Consider the following 18,840-nt stretch of genomic DNA (forward strand, 5'->3'; position numbering starts at 1 on the left):
GTGAGTCAACAATGTTTTTTAACATTATAGCGATCTTGCGGACTGAAAGTGGATCTAGAGATACCTAGAGGTGGTGTGGTAAAAATGAATTGACGCAATATATTTATTATTAATATTAACTAATGGCTTTATTTAATTATATAAACGTCTTAGAATATTACACCTGTTTATTATTGTGGACACTCGAGATATTTGTGTCCAGAAAGTAGGTGGTATACGATTACTCAAATATATTTTCCTAATCCAAAACTTGTTCGATTGAAATATTTTTAAGTTAAAATTATGATTTCAAAAGATTTTTTCTGCTGGTGTGATGGTGTGAAGGTGCTTTCGGTGGCTCTGACAGTTCACTTCTGAATATGGTCCATTCGGGTAGTCTCCCCTATATATAGGTCAACTCTCTACCTCTCCTCTCGTAAAGATGAGATAATGCTGTCCCCATGATTATCGGGAAATTCGTATGAATTTCAGGAAACGACAACGATCCATGTTCGTATAGTGATAGTCCGATTGTCGTGTTGTAATATCTATTATATTACTGTGCTGTCGTTATTAAATAAACGCTTAGTGTCATTACGATAAACGTTCATCTTACATATAATTTAATTAATAATCCCTTATTGTAGCTACGCACCTATTTCCGTGTGTTTATTTATGATTCGTCTATTTTCGCCGTTTCGTCTATGATTTATGTTTTTTCCCTCTCATATTTACTCAACGCTATATTATTTGACTTTTCTTAGGACTATAAAAATAAGTTTCTGAGTTTCTCCCTAAGCCTATAATGGATAATACGGTGCATTCTACTAGTTTTTTACTCGAGATCATTACTTAATTGGTCCTTCTAAAATTTCATATGGTGTTATATAGACATTTAAATCATATATTATAATAATATATTATATTTATGTTATAATAATTATGTATGATATAATTATTATGATATATATTATCTAGGTGGAACGTGAGTACATAGCAACATAATTGGACAAAAAAAACTTCGAAGATTGTTAAAATTATTGTGATATTATTATTAAAATAATTGTTCTTTTATTGTAATAGGTATATATATGTACGAAAAAAATAGACGGATTTCGCTCAGTACAGAAAATTATATATTACATTTTTAGTATCTACAATCCAAAGTTATCTGTTTTTCAATTACAACAAAATAAGGAAGTCGTACGATGAGAATTAATTTTTTTCCCAACCTGAGTGGATGATAAATTTTAACGATAAATAAATATTACCTACGTATAATGTACAAAGTATAGCTATTCAGATAACATAACATAATATTCATTAATCATTAGTCAGAAACTCACAGAAGTCAACAAGTATGAGATATGAGTTAAATAAAAATAAAATACACTAAACAAATGATAAAGGTCTATTTACACATAACCGTTCTATATATTATTGATTCAGTGTCCGTATTACCGCTCGTTCCGTATCCGTCGTTTTATGTTTGTTTATTTGTTATGAAATACCTAGGCATATGTTATAAAATTACACTGTCCGTCAACCATGGGCATAGGATGAGGGGGGACTAAGCAGTCCCTAAAATATCCAAATTTTCGTACTACACACATAGTCCCAAATCAGTCAAATATAAATTGTAAGTATACTATGTATACATTTTATAATGTATTTATACATTACATTTATATTTACAATAAATAATTTTATTTAAATAAAGTAGTACCTCAAATAAACAAATTTAAAGGTTCTTTAAAAAAAATTTGTGAAATAGAATTTTTTTGTATATAAACCATTTTAAGTGTACAAAATGCATGAAAATAATAATACATAATATCAGTACCTAAATAAATAAAAATAAATTTAAATTACCTATATTAAGTATGTGAATTATAGTTTTTTTTTTTTATTCTTAGTGGTCGAAGAACTTTCTGATATCCAGAATTAATATTGTTATATTAAAATTTTATAGAATATTATTATAAGGGTTATTATAACACTTAACTTTTGTACTACACACTGAATTTTCGTATTACACACAATTTTAGGGACTGGGACTAAGGGGACAATAGTCCCCCCAATTAGTGGTTCAGTCCCCTTAGGTTAGGTCAGTTCTCTTTTATCTAAGTATAATAATCTATGCTTTTAAATTAACATAAAATAGAATATACTTTAATATTACAAACATATATTTTGTTACACTAACTACCGGCCATCGCTGATTATCAAAAACAGATGATGCTCGGCGCAGTGCAGTGAAAAGAATGTTATCGCCGAATCGTTGAATCTAACCTAACAACTCAGCAGCTAATCGTCCAATAATTATTATTCCCTGTTTCATTTGTTCTCTGCATCATATGAATGATCTTTTTCAGTTATGAAGAGCATAAATAGATACATAGATCAGAAGTACAATGACAAATGATCGGTTCAAATCCCTCTATTCTACAAATTGAACGAGACTTATCTTCAGAAATAAAAACTGAAGATATTTTAAATATATTCAGTACACATAAACGTAGGATTGACTTGCATTTATCATAAGAGTAGGTAGGTACCTACATTAAAATAAAATGTTTTTATTTGACAGCTTAGGTTAATTTTATTAATCCTATGTACATTTGTATTAAGAGTATTGATATATATATATAATGTAATAAAATAAAACTTTTAAAAATGTTTTTTTTTTTTTTTTTTTAATGTAGGTACTCGCAACTCACTTTTCAGTCATAATTCAATAAATATACCTACATTGCATATTAATAGATTTACTATGTACATTTATATGTACTATTTATATACGTATATAACTGCAATGGCTATTGATGTTGTATTTCAATGCATTTAATTTTAGCATAGTTTAATAAAAATAATCAAGGACTTAAGTCCCCTGGTTAATTAGGGAATAATGCTACGCACTGAATTTTTTTTTATAGTTGAAAAAAAATGATCCAGCAGTATTTATGGTATTCAGTGGTGTTTTTTCGTCCAATGTACCAAGACATTCTAGAGAAACGATAAGAATCCTAAGAAAATATTTTAATTTATCATGTCTACATACTTGAGATTGACTTTCCCTCGTTTTATTTTTTTATTTTATCACCCTATCTAAAAAAAAACCCGGGCTTAATAACATACACTCACATAGACCATATATTGTATTATATTGTACTGTATTTATTACTGAATTACTACAAAGGACAATACAGCCATACAGGCAGATTGCTGTTGTTCCCCCGATATTCATATTTAAAAAATCAAAGTTACAATATAGTTTTAGTATATTACTTACTTACTAGATTTTTGTGTAAATTATTAATTACTAATTTCACTAGAATCCTTTGCTTTTAAGATCTTCCTAACAAATTCTAAAATCTAAATAGTTATCACTTTTACCTGGTAGATTTACATTATCTTCGTCCTGTTGTAAATTATGACGAATAATTACCGTAAAATGTTTTCTTTTTTAAATGGTCTAATAGATTGGTTGTGCCATTTGATTTTTTATAATGGTTCTTGCAGATCAAACAAGTAGCCACGCCAGGGGTATTAGGATCTCTTTGAAAATACTTCCAAACGATGGAAGAATTTTTCTTGGGAATTGACATTGCTAAATAGCTAAATTATTAATTAAATACAGATGTTATAAATATTGTAAAGTAATAAACTGAAAATTGTATGTACTTACTTTTAGTACTCTTTTACTACTTAAGAATTTAAACTCAGGCCTCTCGAAATAGTCGAATCGCGATTATCAATAATACCCTATATTTTGATAAATCAGCGGGGACGATAGTTTCAAAAGTAGTATCGGTCGATAGTTTCAATTGTTCGATAGTTTATAAAAACAACCGAATAAATAGATAGTTTAAAACTATCGAGTAGTTAGACAGTTTTCACTCGATATTGCCCATCATTAGTTGTAATAGTCAATAATCATTATGTGAAATAATGGAAATAGTTTGGTTCTGAATTAATTTAATTTAGTTCTAAACTTTTAGTTACATTTAAAAGTGGAATAAAAAAAGTTGGTTAAAATTATTTGTATTTTACATTTATGACGTAGGTGTAGGTCGCATAGTGGATTATTGTTACCAAAAATTCAGTATATAACAATAATTTTTTTCTTTACTAATTCCAAAAAATATCAGAATTATTGGGAACTTGATTGTTAATGTAAATCACTTTTGAAATTATACTTTTTACCATCTGTCTTATTAGATACTATTTCAGATTCATTGACTGCATAAAAAAAAATTTGCCTATCAATTTTTTTTTTCTATAGTTGATATCATTAGTTACCTATTAGTATACAAATACAATAATACTGTTCTTTGTTATTTGTGTATATTAAATAAATAAATTATAAAGCATTATTTTCCCATTCACACATTTTTCATTTTCATAATAAAATACAAAATAATGTAATTGGAATGTGAAAATCACAATTTGTAAACAATTTTTGTTCAATTTAAAATATATTATTTCAGATTTTTAAGCACTTAACAAAAAAAAAAAAATTATTTTCAAACATATTAATTCTATACTTATTTTACAGCAAAATCATTATTTAAATTTATTACAAAACAATGTATAGATACTTTTTTCAAATAAATTATACTTTATGATTTAACAATAGTAATAATATTAATTTGTTGTAAAACAGTTTTACATACAAAAAAATATATATTTAACATCATTATAGGTATTCAATTTTAATTTATTGTAATCAGTAGGTAATAAAATAATAAAATGGCACCTTCATTTAAATCTCCTTCCATCATGATAATATACATGTTTGAGTGTAAAATGAAAGAATAAATATGAAGTTTAATATTATTAGTATTTAGTAGAAATAATACACTAACATTGAAAACAACCTATATTCAATTGTCATTTTAAATAATTAATAAACGGAGAAAAAAAAGGTATAATTTAAAGTTAAAACTCATATCGTTTTATATCATATTATTATAGTTTTGTTCTTAAGTTTATGGCCTGTACTGTCCCAAAAAATTGTCACATTTTGGGCATTTGTGGTTGACAACATTGCAAGAGTCCATGCAACAAGGAATTAGACAGCATCCACAAAAACATCTAAAAAACATAATATAATTTTACCAACATGGCTACATACAAAATGTAAATCATAATTCACTAAATTTTAAAAACATATATTTAATTCTGTAAAAATACTTAAAAGGACGCTACACAACCAGTGGCGTATTTACAATTTTTAATTAGAGGGGGGGGGTGTTATATCATAATGAAATAATTTATAAATTAGAAAATAGAAGGTATAAAATACTTAAACTCAATTCAACCTATTTTTATATTAACTATAGTTTTATTAAAATTATAATTGAAAATCACAAATTATATTATAAAATCTAGTTTTCTTTTTTTCTTTGCCAATTCATCAATAATTTAAGGTCTCCAGACGCATTCAATAATTCTTTGGGGGACCCCCCCCCCCCCCCCCCCCACAAATACGCTACTGTACACAACCATTTGTTGTCTCAGTTTTACAGCTCATATAGCAAATTTACGCTAAAAAAATCACGTTTAGCTTCGTTAGTTTAAAAATTAGAATTAGAGTGAATCAACCTATTATGAAACTTGAAGGTAAGAACATTATTTTTGTTTTGTTGGAAATATTTTTACGATAATTCAGTTTTTAAGGGAGTTATGCACGTATAATACATTGTAAAATAAAAATACTCATAACTCACTTAAAAACTGAATTATCGTAAAAATACTTCCAACAAAACACAGATAATATTCTTACTATTAAGTCTCATAATAGGTCTATTTACTCTAATTTTTAAACTAACGGAGCTAAACATAATCTGCTGAGAGTAAATTCGCTATGTCACGCACTTGTAAGGCGGAGACAACAAATTTGTGTGTAACGTCCTCTTAACAATTAATAAGACAATACATAATATATGAATGAAAATATATTTTCTAACCCACTGTTATTCTATTAAAGAAAAATTGTAAATGTTGTTTTAATACTCACCCACAGATACACATCAGTATACAACTCCACCAAGCAGAAGATTTTGCTTTCCTAGATGTATTTGTATAAATGAAATTTCCGCAGGCAGTGCATACAGTTTGTGTGCTGCTAGGACCCATAGGTTGTGATACTGCAGCTGGAGATGATTGGGGCCCTACTAAATATAGAAATAGTAATTATTGAAAACAAAGAGCACGCTAAACGCAAATGTGTTGTATCCGTTTTACAAGTGCGTTACATAACAAATTTTACGCTTAGCAGTTCACGTGTAGCTCTGTTAGTTTAAAATTTTGGGTGAATTGACCTCTAATAAAATTTGATGGTAAGATTATTATCTAGACAACCTCATATGCTTTTTATCATATTTTAATTTTAAAGCGAGTATTATGAGTATTTTAAGATATAAAAACTATTTAAAATTTTTTAATACTCAGAACTCTCCTTAAAATTAAAACATGATAAAAAGCATATGAGATTGTCCAGATAATAATCTTAACTTAAAATTGTATTTAATCTAAATTTTAAACTAACAGAGTTACACGTGTTCTGCTGAGCGTAAAAATTGCTGTTATGCACTTGTAAGACGAAGACAACATATCATATGTGGGTATCACATACTCTTAAGACCAGTGGCGGCTTGAACTTTTTTCCCCCCGAATCACGTTTAATATTTCTACACTACCCATCATAAAATATAGTTATTACTTATTACTGTAAATTATCTGCTGAGTACACATTACGGCTATATATTATATTTATTATTTATAATTTAATATTCAAATTACCAACCCGCAAAAATGTTTCGGTCTACCTTTTCCAACCATAGGTAAGACCCACCCACCCATATTTTTGTGAATCACATGATTCAAATATACTCCCTTCGAGCCGCCACTGCTTAAGACTTTAATACTTTATATATATCAATATCTATACAAAATGGTTCATGGTTGAATACTTCTATGTCGTCAATACACTATTATGTATAGTTTATTTAATTTTCTAATTTTAGATAGGTTAGGGAATTAATGAATCAATATTATTTATGTTTATTGGGTTATTGAATTTTTCAGTGAACTGTCGTCATGTCATGAGTTCATGACTAAAATAAGGATACAGAAATAAATTTTCGAGATACCGAGTTAAATAAAATTGTACATTTCAAGGGAATTTCTATTGGGTTTTAGGATCACTGAAAAATTTGAGATACGACATTTTACATAATGAGAATCTACCAATGGTTAATTGTATTGAATATATCAATGAATCTACTGCAGAAGTTCTCAAATTGTGGTACGCGTACCCCTCGGGGGTACTTAAAATTTTAAAAGTGGTACAAAGCTGGCCAATAAGCTTTTAAATTAAAATAAATAATAGTAATAAATATTATATATTTTAGTTTAGTAACTAAGAAAAGGTAACCAAAAAATTGATTAGTAAAAAGGAGTATAGTGTTCATAAAAGTTTGAGAATCCCTGATGGCCTGATCTACTGTAAAATTTGGTCTGAGGCGAACGACTTTATTTTGATTTCTATTATTTTAATTATTTCCCGTACTATAAATAGTGTTGATTCAAACATGAATACAATATATTATTATTAATATAATATGAAAAATGTTAAATTTCATATCTATGGGTTTAAACTTGTTCAATGACTTCCACGTCCGGTTATTTGAATACTTTAAATTATGATCATGGTGAAATGGTCAGTAATAATAATAATGTATATTAAAATATAAATATAATTTACGAACAAAAGAAATTAACTATGTATAAGTTTTATCAAATTTTTTATATGTCGCGGCACGTCGCGACTGTTACATACGACTCCTTCCAGCCTGCCAAGGCCAACGATAACAAAAAAATGTTAGTCGAGACGTGGGTGATTAATGGCGAGTGGCGTGTGGAATAACAAAATTATGTGTCGGTTCTTCATACCAAGAACAATAATATTAATTATCGATACATTTCGTTTTTCTATATTCACAATCATTATTGAATGGATCACTAACACTGAACATTAATCAATGATCAAAGTATTGAACGTTGCAATTTGCAAACATAAACCAAAAAGTAAGAAATGAGTCGCGAGTGTAAAAGGTATACAACATTTTAGACACGATAACACAAAAAAACATCCATCGAGATACATTAAAATATTACCGACTTTAAAGAAATATAATATTACTAACGACTAACCCCAGTACTCTAAAATAACTATGATCGCATCAATTCGTAATATTGTTATTGATAATAATTATGTATAAGAATCCACATTATAATATGGAATAAATTATAAATATTGGATCACTATTTGTAACTTATAGGCATGTGTTACACACATTTACACATCGGCAGGCATCGAACGAATCCGGTAAACCACTTGTTAATTGTGGACGTTGTGGTCTACCGATTACGGCACTCCAGTCTCCACAAGTGCATGGCAAATGGCGATGCGAGTGTAATTTGAAAACTATAGACTAGTAATTGAGGTTAATCACAGCAAACATACCACCACCCGATCAACCTCTGAACATCATCGTCTTCACCACTTTACTTAATGAATTAAAATTAATCTTAAACCCCTTCTTGTAGCAATGACATCACTAATATCCAAAATCGGAAATCCACATCACCTCCACTCATCAAATGTTTAATTTTTTACTGTGTTAACCAAGTTATCATTTTTATCTTAACTGTTCATGTATAGTAATCTATGGTTCATACTTACAAGTACTTATGTAAAAATTTAATTATAATCGTCGCGTTAATCCGTTAAAATTTTTGTAAGCTTCACAATATCCGTAGATATAGATATTGCCTATATTATGTGGCTAGGAATTTCTTATTTTTTTTTTTTTTTTAATAAAAAAAGTAATTGAAAGAACAGTTTCTTTTATTTGAGCAACATTTAAGTATAAAATACTCAATTATTATTACAATTAAACAGATTATAACAATTATCGGATGGGATGGAAAAATTCAGCTTTTTGCATACCTACTACGCTATCCACTGGGGCTGTTACCTACTGCACAGTAATTACCAAGCTCGTAATATCTAATAGACTCTCAAGGCTCTGATCTCAGTCCAATTACCAGCATTGGCTACTGTGCTTTATCATTATGTTAAATATTATATATTTATAGATACTCACATTGGATTTGAAACGGAGCTGTAGGCTGGGTGGTGATAATTTCACTCATCATTATTCTTTGAGTATGAATGCGATTCTATCACTGCAGATGAAAACAGACTTCAAACGCTTTAGAGTGTACACGAATTATTATTGCGTTCGATAAAGATATAGAGATAAAAAAAAACCCTGAAACCAATAACGCGTAAATAGAACGAAACCAGAGTAGGTATATATTAGCGTGGTTCACTACAACCGACTAATGGTAAATGGAGTAATGGTCCTAAACAGAGTCTGCTGTGACGCATTGTAGATGTCTCTCTGGTCTCTATAGTTTCCGCTGAGCGCGCAGTTCTCCATTCTCAGATAATAAAATGCATGTATTTGTTGTGTTTGTTTTATGCGTGTTTTGTGTAATGTGTTTACTTGTTCAAGATGTTGAGACGTTTGGGAATTGGGACGACCACTCCGAATGTCGGACGCCAACACAGTACACACAGAATAATAATATTGTTGCTTAGTGCTTAAGATCGTAAATATTACAATCGGCTGTGTCCAATAACGTGAGGATGTGATGGTATTCGGTCGGTGTTGGTTCGCCATTAGAATATTTTTTTCTCTGTTAAATCCACAACGACAATGTAACACAACGGCCGTTGGGTGTCATTAGAGTTATATAAAATTTAAATAATATAATTTATAATTATTTATGCTAAGATGCTTTAATTGTTGAGCCAAATTTGTATAAAGGTTAAATTAAAAAAATAAATGATTATGTATGTCGTACCTGTTGACTTAGTTTGTTTTTCCAAGGGTTTTTCCTATTGATAATAATTGTACTACAGTATAGTCTCACTGACACATCCGGTTATATTCGATCAAAACTGCATTTCCGTCTGTCGAGTGTAAAATAAACGCATAACTCTGTTGTCGTGAGTGTACCTATAGGCTATAGTGGAGTAGATTATTAAAGCCATTTCTGCAGTTTCACATAAATATAAGACTTCTGACGAGACTGTGAGAAAGAGAATAGTCTCTTCTTATATAGTCCTGTATATTTTTGGAGAGTAGAGCCTGAGGTTTAGAAAATAATAAAAGATAAAAGCACATTCCACAAGCATATTATTTATATTATTATGAAGAACATTTCTCGATGACGGTAAAATTATCTGGGATAAACCAATAAATAAATAATAAATATATTTTTAATTTTTATCTAATTGATTAAAAATAATATTATTGACGATTGGAACAACAGGCAGGCGGCAAGTCATAAGTCAGTACTCTGTATAGTCACTTGTTAGTTATTACTAATATAGTCTCATATAGCCATATAGACCATAGTATGAATTCCGGGAAAAAAGAATAATTTAAAAAAAAAATTAAAATGCCTATATTAATTGAATTATGAATTATGACTTATGAAAATTAATAAAATATAAAGGGATATATAAAAATGCTATGAAAATTAATTTTTGGTTTTTAATAATACTGTGTATTATCATCAATATTTTCGAAGAGAAATAAAATATAAAACTGCTATTATTTTTAACTGAACAAAAGTTAATATTCGATATTTTAATAATTAGTAATTATTACCTACTTAACTCGATACTTAAAATTCAAAAAGTAAAATATAAAATATGTTCATAATATAATTATTTACTCTGGACTAATGTGAGCATATTATTGGAAATACAAAACTAAGTTTCAGTGTTTCACATAAATTCACATTATTTGTAATTAGTGAGTAAAGTGATCACTCACTATTTTTTTGTTTACACCCATTTACACGATCCACTGCAACTAACCATATAAATTACCTACATTTAGCTCTTTAAAAACGGTCGATGTAAACGTATGACATACTTGTCCATTCTATAATACTTAATATTTGAAATTGATAATATTATACACGTAATTCAACACACGAGTACACAAACTACAGTGTCTACACTAATCGTCAACTAAACTGATAATTTACTTATGTTTGTAGAAATCGTTATCAAAATATAATATGTTAGGTATCGATATTATTAATATCCGCTTATATCTAGATTCGTCCAAACAGCTTTCGCTATTTTAAGTTCGTGGTTTTTTCTTCCGCTGTTTTGACGGGATACATTATTTGATAATGCTGTGCAGTTCAGGATCTCAGTAATAGTGTTATGATTTTATTTTTTATTAATTGTTTATAATGACGTTATATTTTTTTTTTGAATTTATGTTATTTGCATTACTTAGTTGCTATTTATAACCTATATATAGTTACATAGTTAAATAGTACATTGTTAGCTTAACTTCTAATTATTTAAATCAGTTGATGCGGTTCTGTTGTGTTGACAAAATTAAAAAGTCTTTTGGCCGTCTCGGGAAGTCAGGAGTAGGTGCTAGCATCTCGTATAATGTCTCCAGGAGTTTAAGTGTGATTTTATTAAAACTATAGGTTTAATTAATTTAAAATACTACGATAATTGACGGTGAATAAACGATACGGGACCGGGTGGCAGTATTGTGCAATTTGTGCTAAACATTTCCCACCTGTTTCTGGTTTTTGAACGGAAAAAAAAGGTTTAATTAGTTTTTAACTGGCTCAAAAAAAAATAATGTAAAATACTCCAAAAACAATACTATTAGGACAATATTGATTGACAACATAATATATTTTATTAAAAGTAAAGCCTATATACGTATAATTATTCATAAATTTTACATTGTTTCATCAATCAAATTGTTTTAAGTAGATAAATAATAATATATTAAACAATATATATTACATAAAATTTGATAGACGATAGTTGATTATTTTATATATTTTTTTTAAAAATGGATTCCTTAATTTTTAATCTGTACCAATATCTTTTTGGAAAGAACCAGCAGAGTTATAATTTTGAAGATCATTCTAAGGACTATTCAGTATATGAAATATGAATTTTCAATTGTCTACTTATGTAAAAAAATACGATTTAATAAAAATATAATTATTATGTACTAAATATTTAGAACAATAGCATTATGGAAGAGGAATGGAATTCGATTTCAACATCAACAAATTCTATGCATTCAATTGAGATCCATCCTAGTCGAGATGAAATCGATGCTTTCTCCCAAAGTAAGTTCTAAGTGTTAAGATTCTTACCGACTCTACTACAATGGAATAATAATATATAATTGTTATATTATGGGATTTGTTATTTTGTTTTCAAAGAATTTCAGTAAATTATTTGTTTTAATTTCAGACCCACGTAAAATATAGATAAAACACTCTCCCCTAAAATTATTTTTATTATTTTTGGGTAACCTCAAAATAAAATTATTATTACCAAAATTATATAAAAAAAATTAGTGCATTTAAATGATGTTTACAATATTTACATAAATCAATATATCATTCCCTCAAAAATGCGTGTATCGGTTTTTTAGTGGGTAATTTGACTAGTATAATTCAAAAATTAAAAACAATAACTCTGCGTAAATGCGTTTTGTTTTTTTACGCGTGGGCAAGAAAGAAGAAAACTAACACTGTCCTAACATCTTCTTAATCATATAAAACATTGTAGCATGCAATAACAGAGATAGTCAGGTATAGGCACCTACCTAATTTAAAAGGTTTAATAATAACAGACATAAAATTAAAAGTATGGTAGTGTACAAGAAAAAGTTCTGATTTTTGTTGTTGTTATATAAGTATTTAAAAAAATACTCATACTATTAAGTTTAAATAAGTGATATTATGGCAGTGCTGTATATACAGCGTATTATAGAGTAATAATATAAATTATAAATTATTATAGAGAACCATGGTATTCAAAAGAGAATAGATAATTTAAAATTTAAATGAAAAAATAATCATATTATTTTAATAATTTGTTAAAGTTCTTAATAATTTAACCTATTATATTCTAATGTGTTTAACATTAAGAAAAGTTCAGTGAATTCATTGAGTCAATATCTTAATTTTTTTGATAATTAAAAACATCATACAACAGGAAAATTATTTAAGTTATCAACCTCTTTTATACAAACACGTCATACATGATTATCTACAGGAAATTTAATTGTTTACATATCGTAAATTGTGATTACATATTTACATTTATCGTTATACATAATTTATTGCAGTCTAGCTCAGACGGCAAACCAGTATGTTAATAGTTTCATGAAATTATAGATAAATTATAATATTAAAGATACATGATCATAATTTTATTTTTATACAAGCATATTTTAAGTTTTACATAACTCATCGAAATCTCAAGGAATTTGCTAATTTTTTATAGTTAAAAATGTACACAATATTTTTATAGCTAAGGATTGAAAATTAAAACATGATTTCTAACTACTAGTTCATACTGTAAACAGAAATCATAAACACATTTTTTTCATAGACATTTAGACGAAATTATATATTTTATCGAAGAAAATCGATTTTTCTTAATTTTCATGATTTATAAGTATTATTCGAGGGTGCGACCTTGAAACTTTCAAAGTGTATTGTTAATAATTACACTTATACGTTCAACCTTCAACGTATACGTTGGGTCGCCTTGTTTCGCACTTTACAAATTTACCATTCATAATATCTATTAAACTATGATATTTCTAATATTAGAGTGAATTAGTATATTATAAAATGTAAAGATAAAAAGCGGGTAAGTCGTGGATGTCGCTCTGCTGTACAGTTAGTTACAAGTGGTTTACTGTAATGGATGGAATTAAATTTTAATCCAATGATATTATAATATCATTGTATACGGAAAACGATTTTGAGTGGAGACAAATTATCTGTGTAGGATATATTATTATATTATAGATTATTAAAAATTATCAAATCTTAGATTTAAAAAGAAAAATTTTTATGAATTTCTACCTTAAAATAATTTGCGAATTTTCGTGATTTTTACGTATTTTGTCAAAATTCAAACTTTGAGTGCTTATTAAAAAAATTGTGACTATGAATTTCATTTATTTTAACTGCTATTGTAACAATATGTTAAGAGCCTTGTATTAAATTTTCAAGCTTTTCTACCCAAAAAATAAATTTTTATCGATATTAATTTAAAAAAAACTTATAATGATCGAAAATTGCATATGCCTATAAATAGTTAAACTTAAGTCGTAATTTTTTGAAAATTGTATGGTAGATAGAATATACTTATAAAAAGATTTGGTAAAAATTTTATGTATCTATGGTCATTTGTTTTAAAGTTACATCAAAAACCAAAAACGATTTTGTCGAAAACTGATTGTACGTAAAATTTCCTGTTTTTCCCTTAATTTTTAGTTTGTTTATCCCGATTATTTAGAAAAATATTAAGAATATTAAACTTTTGACCCCCCAAAGTACCAACTAAATTCACTTTCTGATCGAACGAGGTACTGAAGTCAAAAATCGAAACACTTTTACTGCCCCGTGATGACAGACACACACAAAAAAAAAACACACATCATGGCTCAGAATCTAAAATTTTATCTAAAGACCCATGTCAAGTTTTTTCAAATGTATATATTTGATGCGAGCAATAAGAATTTTAAAATTGTAAATGACTATATGAATCTATGATATATTTACTTTATTGTTTTTCTTATATTTATTAGGTACGACCATTGTAATTTAATTGTATTAATATTGGAAATTAATAAAATTGTTTTAAGGAGCTGAAAATCTCCAATCGCAATTAAACTCTTTGACAACGAAAATTCAAGATATCGAAAACAGATTTTCAAAAGATCGTAAAAGTGGTAAGTACTAATTCCCCATCGGCTATCATAGGAATTGAAATAATGATAATATACGTATATTAAAATTAAAATAACAAATAACTTAATAATTAAATACTAACAAGTCTTGGATAAATTATTTGTGTTCAGAAATCAATGACAAATCGAAAGATATTACTTGCATTAGAGACCAAATTCCGCTGTGTACAGAATTATATCAATGTTTGCAAAATACTGTAAAGGAACTAGGAGGTGATACTGATATTATTATAGTATAATTCTTAACTCTATAATAATTTGGAATCCATAATACGTATTTAATAAAATATGTTTCTAAATAACCGTCAATTTTGCCTTGTTTAGAACAAAAGTTCATTCTCGACTCACAATTCAAAGGATTGACATTAAATTTGAACAACAATAATATTCGTTTGCTTGCCGTCGAAAGTATTAATAAATTATAATTTAAATATTACAGCTATTTCAAACAAATTTTATGTTATAATATTAATGAGTAATTACACATTTAGACGATGTTAAAACCATAACTCTAAAATACAATAGTCTATTTCAAATGTACGAAACACTACAAGGCCAACTCGAAATCGTTGCGGGGAAGATTTATGTGAAGTTTGATTACTTGGAACAAATGTTAAGCTATACTACAAGGGAGTATTATAGAACAAGCGATACTCTCGAAGACCTTTAGCGCGTCCAATCCTATTACAAGTAATACTGTACAATTTTTAAACTTGAAATTATCGCTCTCATTTTTTTAAAATACTAAAACACTATTATAGGTATTCATATTATTTTTCAAGCACTGCAACACATGTATAGTCAAACATGCATGGGCCTATCATGTGTCAATGTGGGTAAAAGTCAGATAATGCAATAATAGTTGTACATAATAATAGTTTTCATTAAATATCTTAACAATTATTTTTGCCATCTACATTTATTTTGTGAAAGTATTGTTAGCCATTATTTATTTTGTTTAATTTATAAAACAAAATTACGGAAAAAATAACTGATATAGGTAAAAATATTTGATGCTTTTTTAAATACTTTAAATTTACAAAAGTAATCACTCGGGTCTATATTTGATTTAATGATATTCAGGACTTCATGAGTATGTATCACAGTTAAAGATATTTAATACTTAATTAATTATAATATCTTTAATTGTGGTATGTATTGTATATTTATACCAGCACTGAACTATAATTAATTGTAATAGTAATACCTAAATTACAAATAACTAATTAAATTAAAATAAATCAATGAAATAGTCTTTTAAATTTTTTTTATTAGTTATAACAAGAATAATTAATAAAACATATAATAAAAACAAACAACACATTATATAATTATATAAAATAATAAAATATAAACAGATAACATTAAAAATATTATAATTAATATTGATATGAGGTAACTAAATTCTAATATGATATTAAATCTTTTTTTAATTTATAAGTAGTTTTAGAGATTTTATATTTCCAATAATACTTTAAGGCACATAATTACAAGTCACCAAAGACAATAATTGTTAGTAAGTATACATAATGTCTTTTAAATACGTCAAACAAGCTGCCTCATTGAGAAAGCATTAGTATACTAAGTTTTGTAAGTAACAACTGTTTGTTAATTTGAACATTTATCAAGATTTTTGTTAAAAATATACACAACTTATCGTATATACTGCCCTAGATAAACTTCACATTTAGGGCATTTATGTTCAACATTTAAACATTGATCCATACAAAACGGTATTAAGCATGGACCCCAGAAACATCTGAAAAACATAAATGAATAAAGTAATCATTATAACAATTTAAACAAATAGTTAACCTTAAATTATAAAAAAAATTAAAGATAAGACTATCTTTTTTGAAGAATGAGCATACACAGTACAGTTATTTTATTAAAACCCATCAGAAATATTTGATAGAATATTAATATTCAATCAAAATATAATAAGCATAATAACAATACAAAAACAGACTGTGATTATCATTGGTCTGTTTTTTAAAAATAAGTTTCCCATTTAAAAATTGAAAGTTTACATTGGTATAACCAGACTGTAATAGAATTATAGAATTAATTATTGTTAAGAAGGGATACTAAAATATACATAATATGTATGTTAAGAGGACGCTTCAAAGGCATTTGTTGTCTTTGTCTTTTAAATTAATAAAATAGCAAATTTACACTCAGTAGATCACACTTAGTTTTGTAAGTTAGAAAATTGGAGTGATTCGACCTATTATGAAACTTAATAGTAAGGATATTATCTGTGTTCGTAAGAGAGATTTTTACAAATAATTTAGTTTTTAAATAGTTATGAACATTTTTAATTTACACTTTATTATATACTCAAAACTTGCTAAAAATTTAATTTTTTTTTTTAAAAAACAACATAAAAACACAACTGTTGTTACCATCATGTTTCATAATAGGTTAAATCACTTTTTTGACTAACAAAGCTTAACATGATCTATAGAGTAAATTTGCTATGTTACCCACTTGTAAAACAAAGCCAACAAATGCCCGTGTACATCCTTTTAAGTGTATTTTAATCTAATTAAAAATGAATACTAATTTAAAATTTTAAGAATAATTAATTAATTTGTTTATTACCCAAACACACAACACAATAAACTGGATATATAAGCCATTGTACTCGGTTTCTTAGTTATATTTGTAGTTATCTCTTTTCTGCAATTCGAGCAAACCATTCGGGTACTGTGGGGGCCAACAGGAACAACCGTGGTAATAAGTTCATATGGTGCTTTCACAACTAAATAAAATAACTTCAAAATATTAGAAAAAAAAAAAATCATGATTTGTGGAGTAGTCAATTACATTCAGGTTGTGGGGTGTAAGGACTTGCTGGTGAAACACTTGTCTGCTGATTCCATCCATATGGTGCTGTTGGAACTGTTCCTGGTGTATATGCCCCACTCATGGTTCTATAAATACCTTAGAATTATTTACAAAATAAATTAATAACAGAATACTTATAACGTGTGTGTAATTTAAAAATATATTAAATACACTTCGAAACTTAATACAGATAATCAATTTCCGTTTTGGGCATTAAGGTCAAACAAAACGAGATATTAGAGCAATTTTATAGGCCAAGACTTTTTAACACTTTCTATTATTAAATAATGTATAAAAGCTTTCCGTAATAACACAATAAAAATACTATACCTGCACGTATAATTCAATAATATATATAAACTAAAATTAGTTATAGACGTCTGAGACTATTTCGTTGTATAATAAAGTAATAACTAATAACTAATTTGAGTAATTTCCATGGTAATTTCACAATTCACATTCACACAATGCACCTAATCGTCCTAATCAGATATTTTAATGATAAAAATATATATTATTCTAGACACGTTCATGGAAACATACATATATAATAACTATTTCTTCCAACGTTTGTAATAATTTCAAAATAAATGTAATGTTCTATTTTATTGTTCTGGGTATACACGGAGTATCCGAGTATACGTCTTGTATAGTTGTATTTCTATACTTCTTCTTCTTCTATATTTCGATTTCGAACGTCGCGACTCGTGACCATTTAGTTTATACAAGCGTATGATTATTAGTATTATTACTAATATTTCTCCAAACTTCCCGATCTTCTATGTTTCGCATGATTTCTGCTATTGACCTGATTCCTACTAAATCTTTGATTTGATCAATAAATCGACAAGGAGGACGTCCTCTATTTCTTTTGCCCTGCACTTTTCCTTGAATAATTATTTTTTCTAGGCCTTCTCGTCTTATGATATGACCAAAAAATTTTAGGATTTGACGTTGTATTGAGGGGAGGAGTCGTCTGTTCTCTTGTATTCTCAATTCTTCTAATATTGACGAATTTGTTCTGTAATCTGTCCATGGTATACGCAGCATTTTTCGATACGATGCCATTTCAAAAGATTCTATTTTTCTTCTGCAA

At 27.5% G+C, this 18,840-nt stretch overlaps 3 protein-coding genes across 7 annotated transcripts; 1 reads left to right on the forward strand and 2 right to left on the reverse strand.

Annotated features, from left to right (window-relative positions):
- Nucleotides 1–1,366: 1,366 nt before the first annotated feature.
- LOC107161603 (uncharacterized) lies at nucleotides 1,367–15,797 on the forward strand. Of its 3 annotated transcripts, none has more exons than XM_015508080.2 (7): nucleotides 1,367–1,618; nucleotides 12,138–12,246; nucleotides 14,790–14,876; nucleotides 15,006–15,107; nucleotides 15,219–15,302; nucleotides 15,386–15,584; nucleotides 15,656–15,797. In XM_015508080.2, the coding sequence occupies exons 2-6, from the start codon at nucleotides 12,150–12,152 to the stop codon at nucleotides 15,562–15,564; spliced, it is 549 nt and encodes a 182-aa protein (XP_015363566.1). In that variant the 5' UTR covers nucleotides 1,367–1,618; nucleotides 12,138–12,149; the 3' UTR covers nucleotides 15,565–15,584; nucleotides 15,656–15,797. The 3 variants fall into 3 exon arrangements, with proteins under 3 accessions (XP_015363566.1, XP_089077560.1, XP_015363564.1); XM_089221434.1 differs by lacking the exon at nucleotides 1,367–1,618 and adding an exon at nucleotides 11,138–11,291; XM_015508078.2 differs by lacking the exon at nucleotides 1,367–1,618 and adding an exon at nucleotides 11,308–11,517.
- On the reverse strand, nucleotides 4,500–9,711 carry LOC107161605 (lipopolysaccharide-induced tumor necrosis factor-alpha factor homolog). 2 transcript variants are annotated; one of them, XM_015508082.2, is made up of 3 exons: nucleotides 9,156–9,711; nucleotides 6,002–6,155; nucleotides 4,500–5,076 (listed from the first exon to the last, which is right to left on the reverse strand). In XM_015508082.2, the coding sequence occupies exons 1-3, from the start codon at nucleotides 9,205–9,207 to the stop codon at nucleotides 4,971–4,973; spliced, it is 312 nt and encodes a 103-aa protein (XP_015363568.1). In that variant the 5' UTR covers nucleotides 9,208–9,711; the 3' UTR covers nucleotides 4,500–4,970. The 2 variants fall into 2 exon arrangements, with proteins under 2 accessions (XP_015363568.1, XP_015363567.1); XM_015508081.2 differs by having other exon boundaries at nucleotides 6,002–6,158; nucleotides 9,156–9,675.
- Nucleotides 15,798–16,144: 347 nt separating the features above from the next.
- LOC107161616 (lipopolysaccharide-induced tumor necrosis factor-alpha factor homolog) lies at nucleotides 16,145–18,231 on the reverse strand. 2 transcript variants are annotated; one of them, XM_015508099.2, is made up of 4 exons: nucleotides 18,075–18,231; nucleotides 17,724–17,830; nucleotides 17,499–17,658; nucleotides 16,145–16,653 (listed from the first exon to the last, which is right to left on the reverse strand). In XM_015508099.2, the coding sequence occupies exons 2-4, from the start codon at nucleotides 17,824–17,826 to the stop codon at nucleotides 16,548–16,550; spliced, it is 369 nt and encodes a 122-aa protein (XP_015363585.1). In that variant the 5' UTR covers nucleotides 17,827–17,830; nucleotides 18,075–18,231; the 3' UTR covers nucleotides 16,145–16,547. The 2 variants fall into 2 exon arrangements, with proteins under 2 accessions (XP_015363585.1, XP_015363584.1); XM_015508098.2 differs by having other exon boundaries at nucleotides 17,724–17,840; nucleotides 18,075–18,230.
- Nucleotides 18,232–18,840: the final 609 nt, after the last annotated feature.

This window comes from Diuraphis noxia, unplaced genomic scaffold (assembly GCF_037042655.1).
Source record: "Diuraphis noxia isolate RWA-SAM2 unplaced genomic scaffold, SU_Dnox_SAM2 contig0002, whole genome shotgun sequence".
Lineage (NCBI taxonomy): Eukaryota > Metazoa > Arthropoda > Insecta > Hemiptera > Aphididae > Diuraphis > Diuraphis noxia.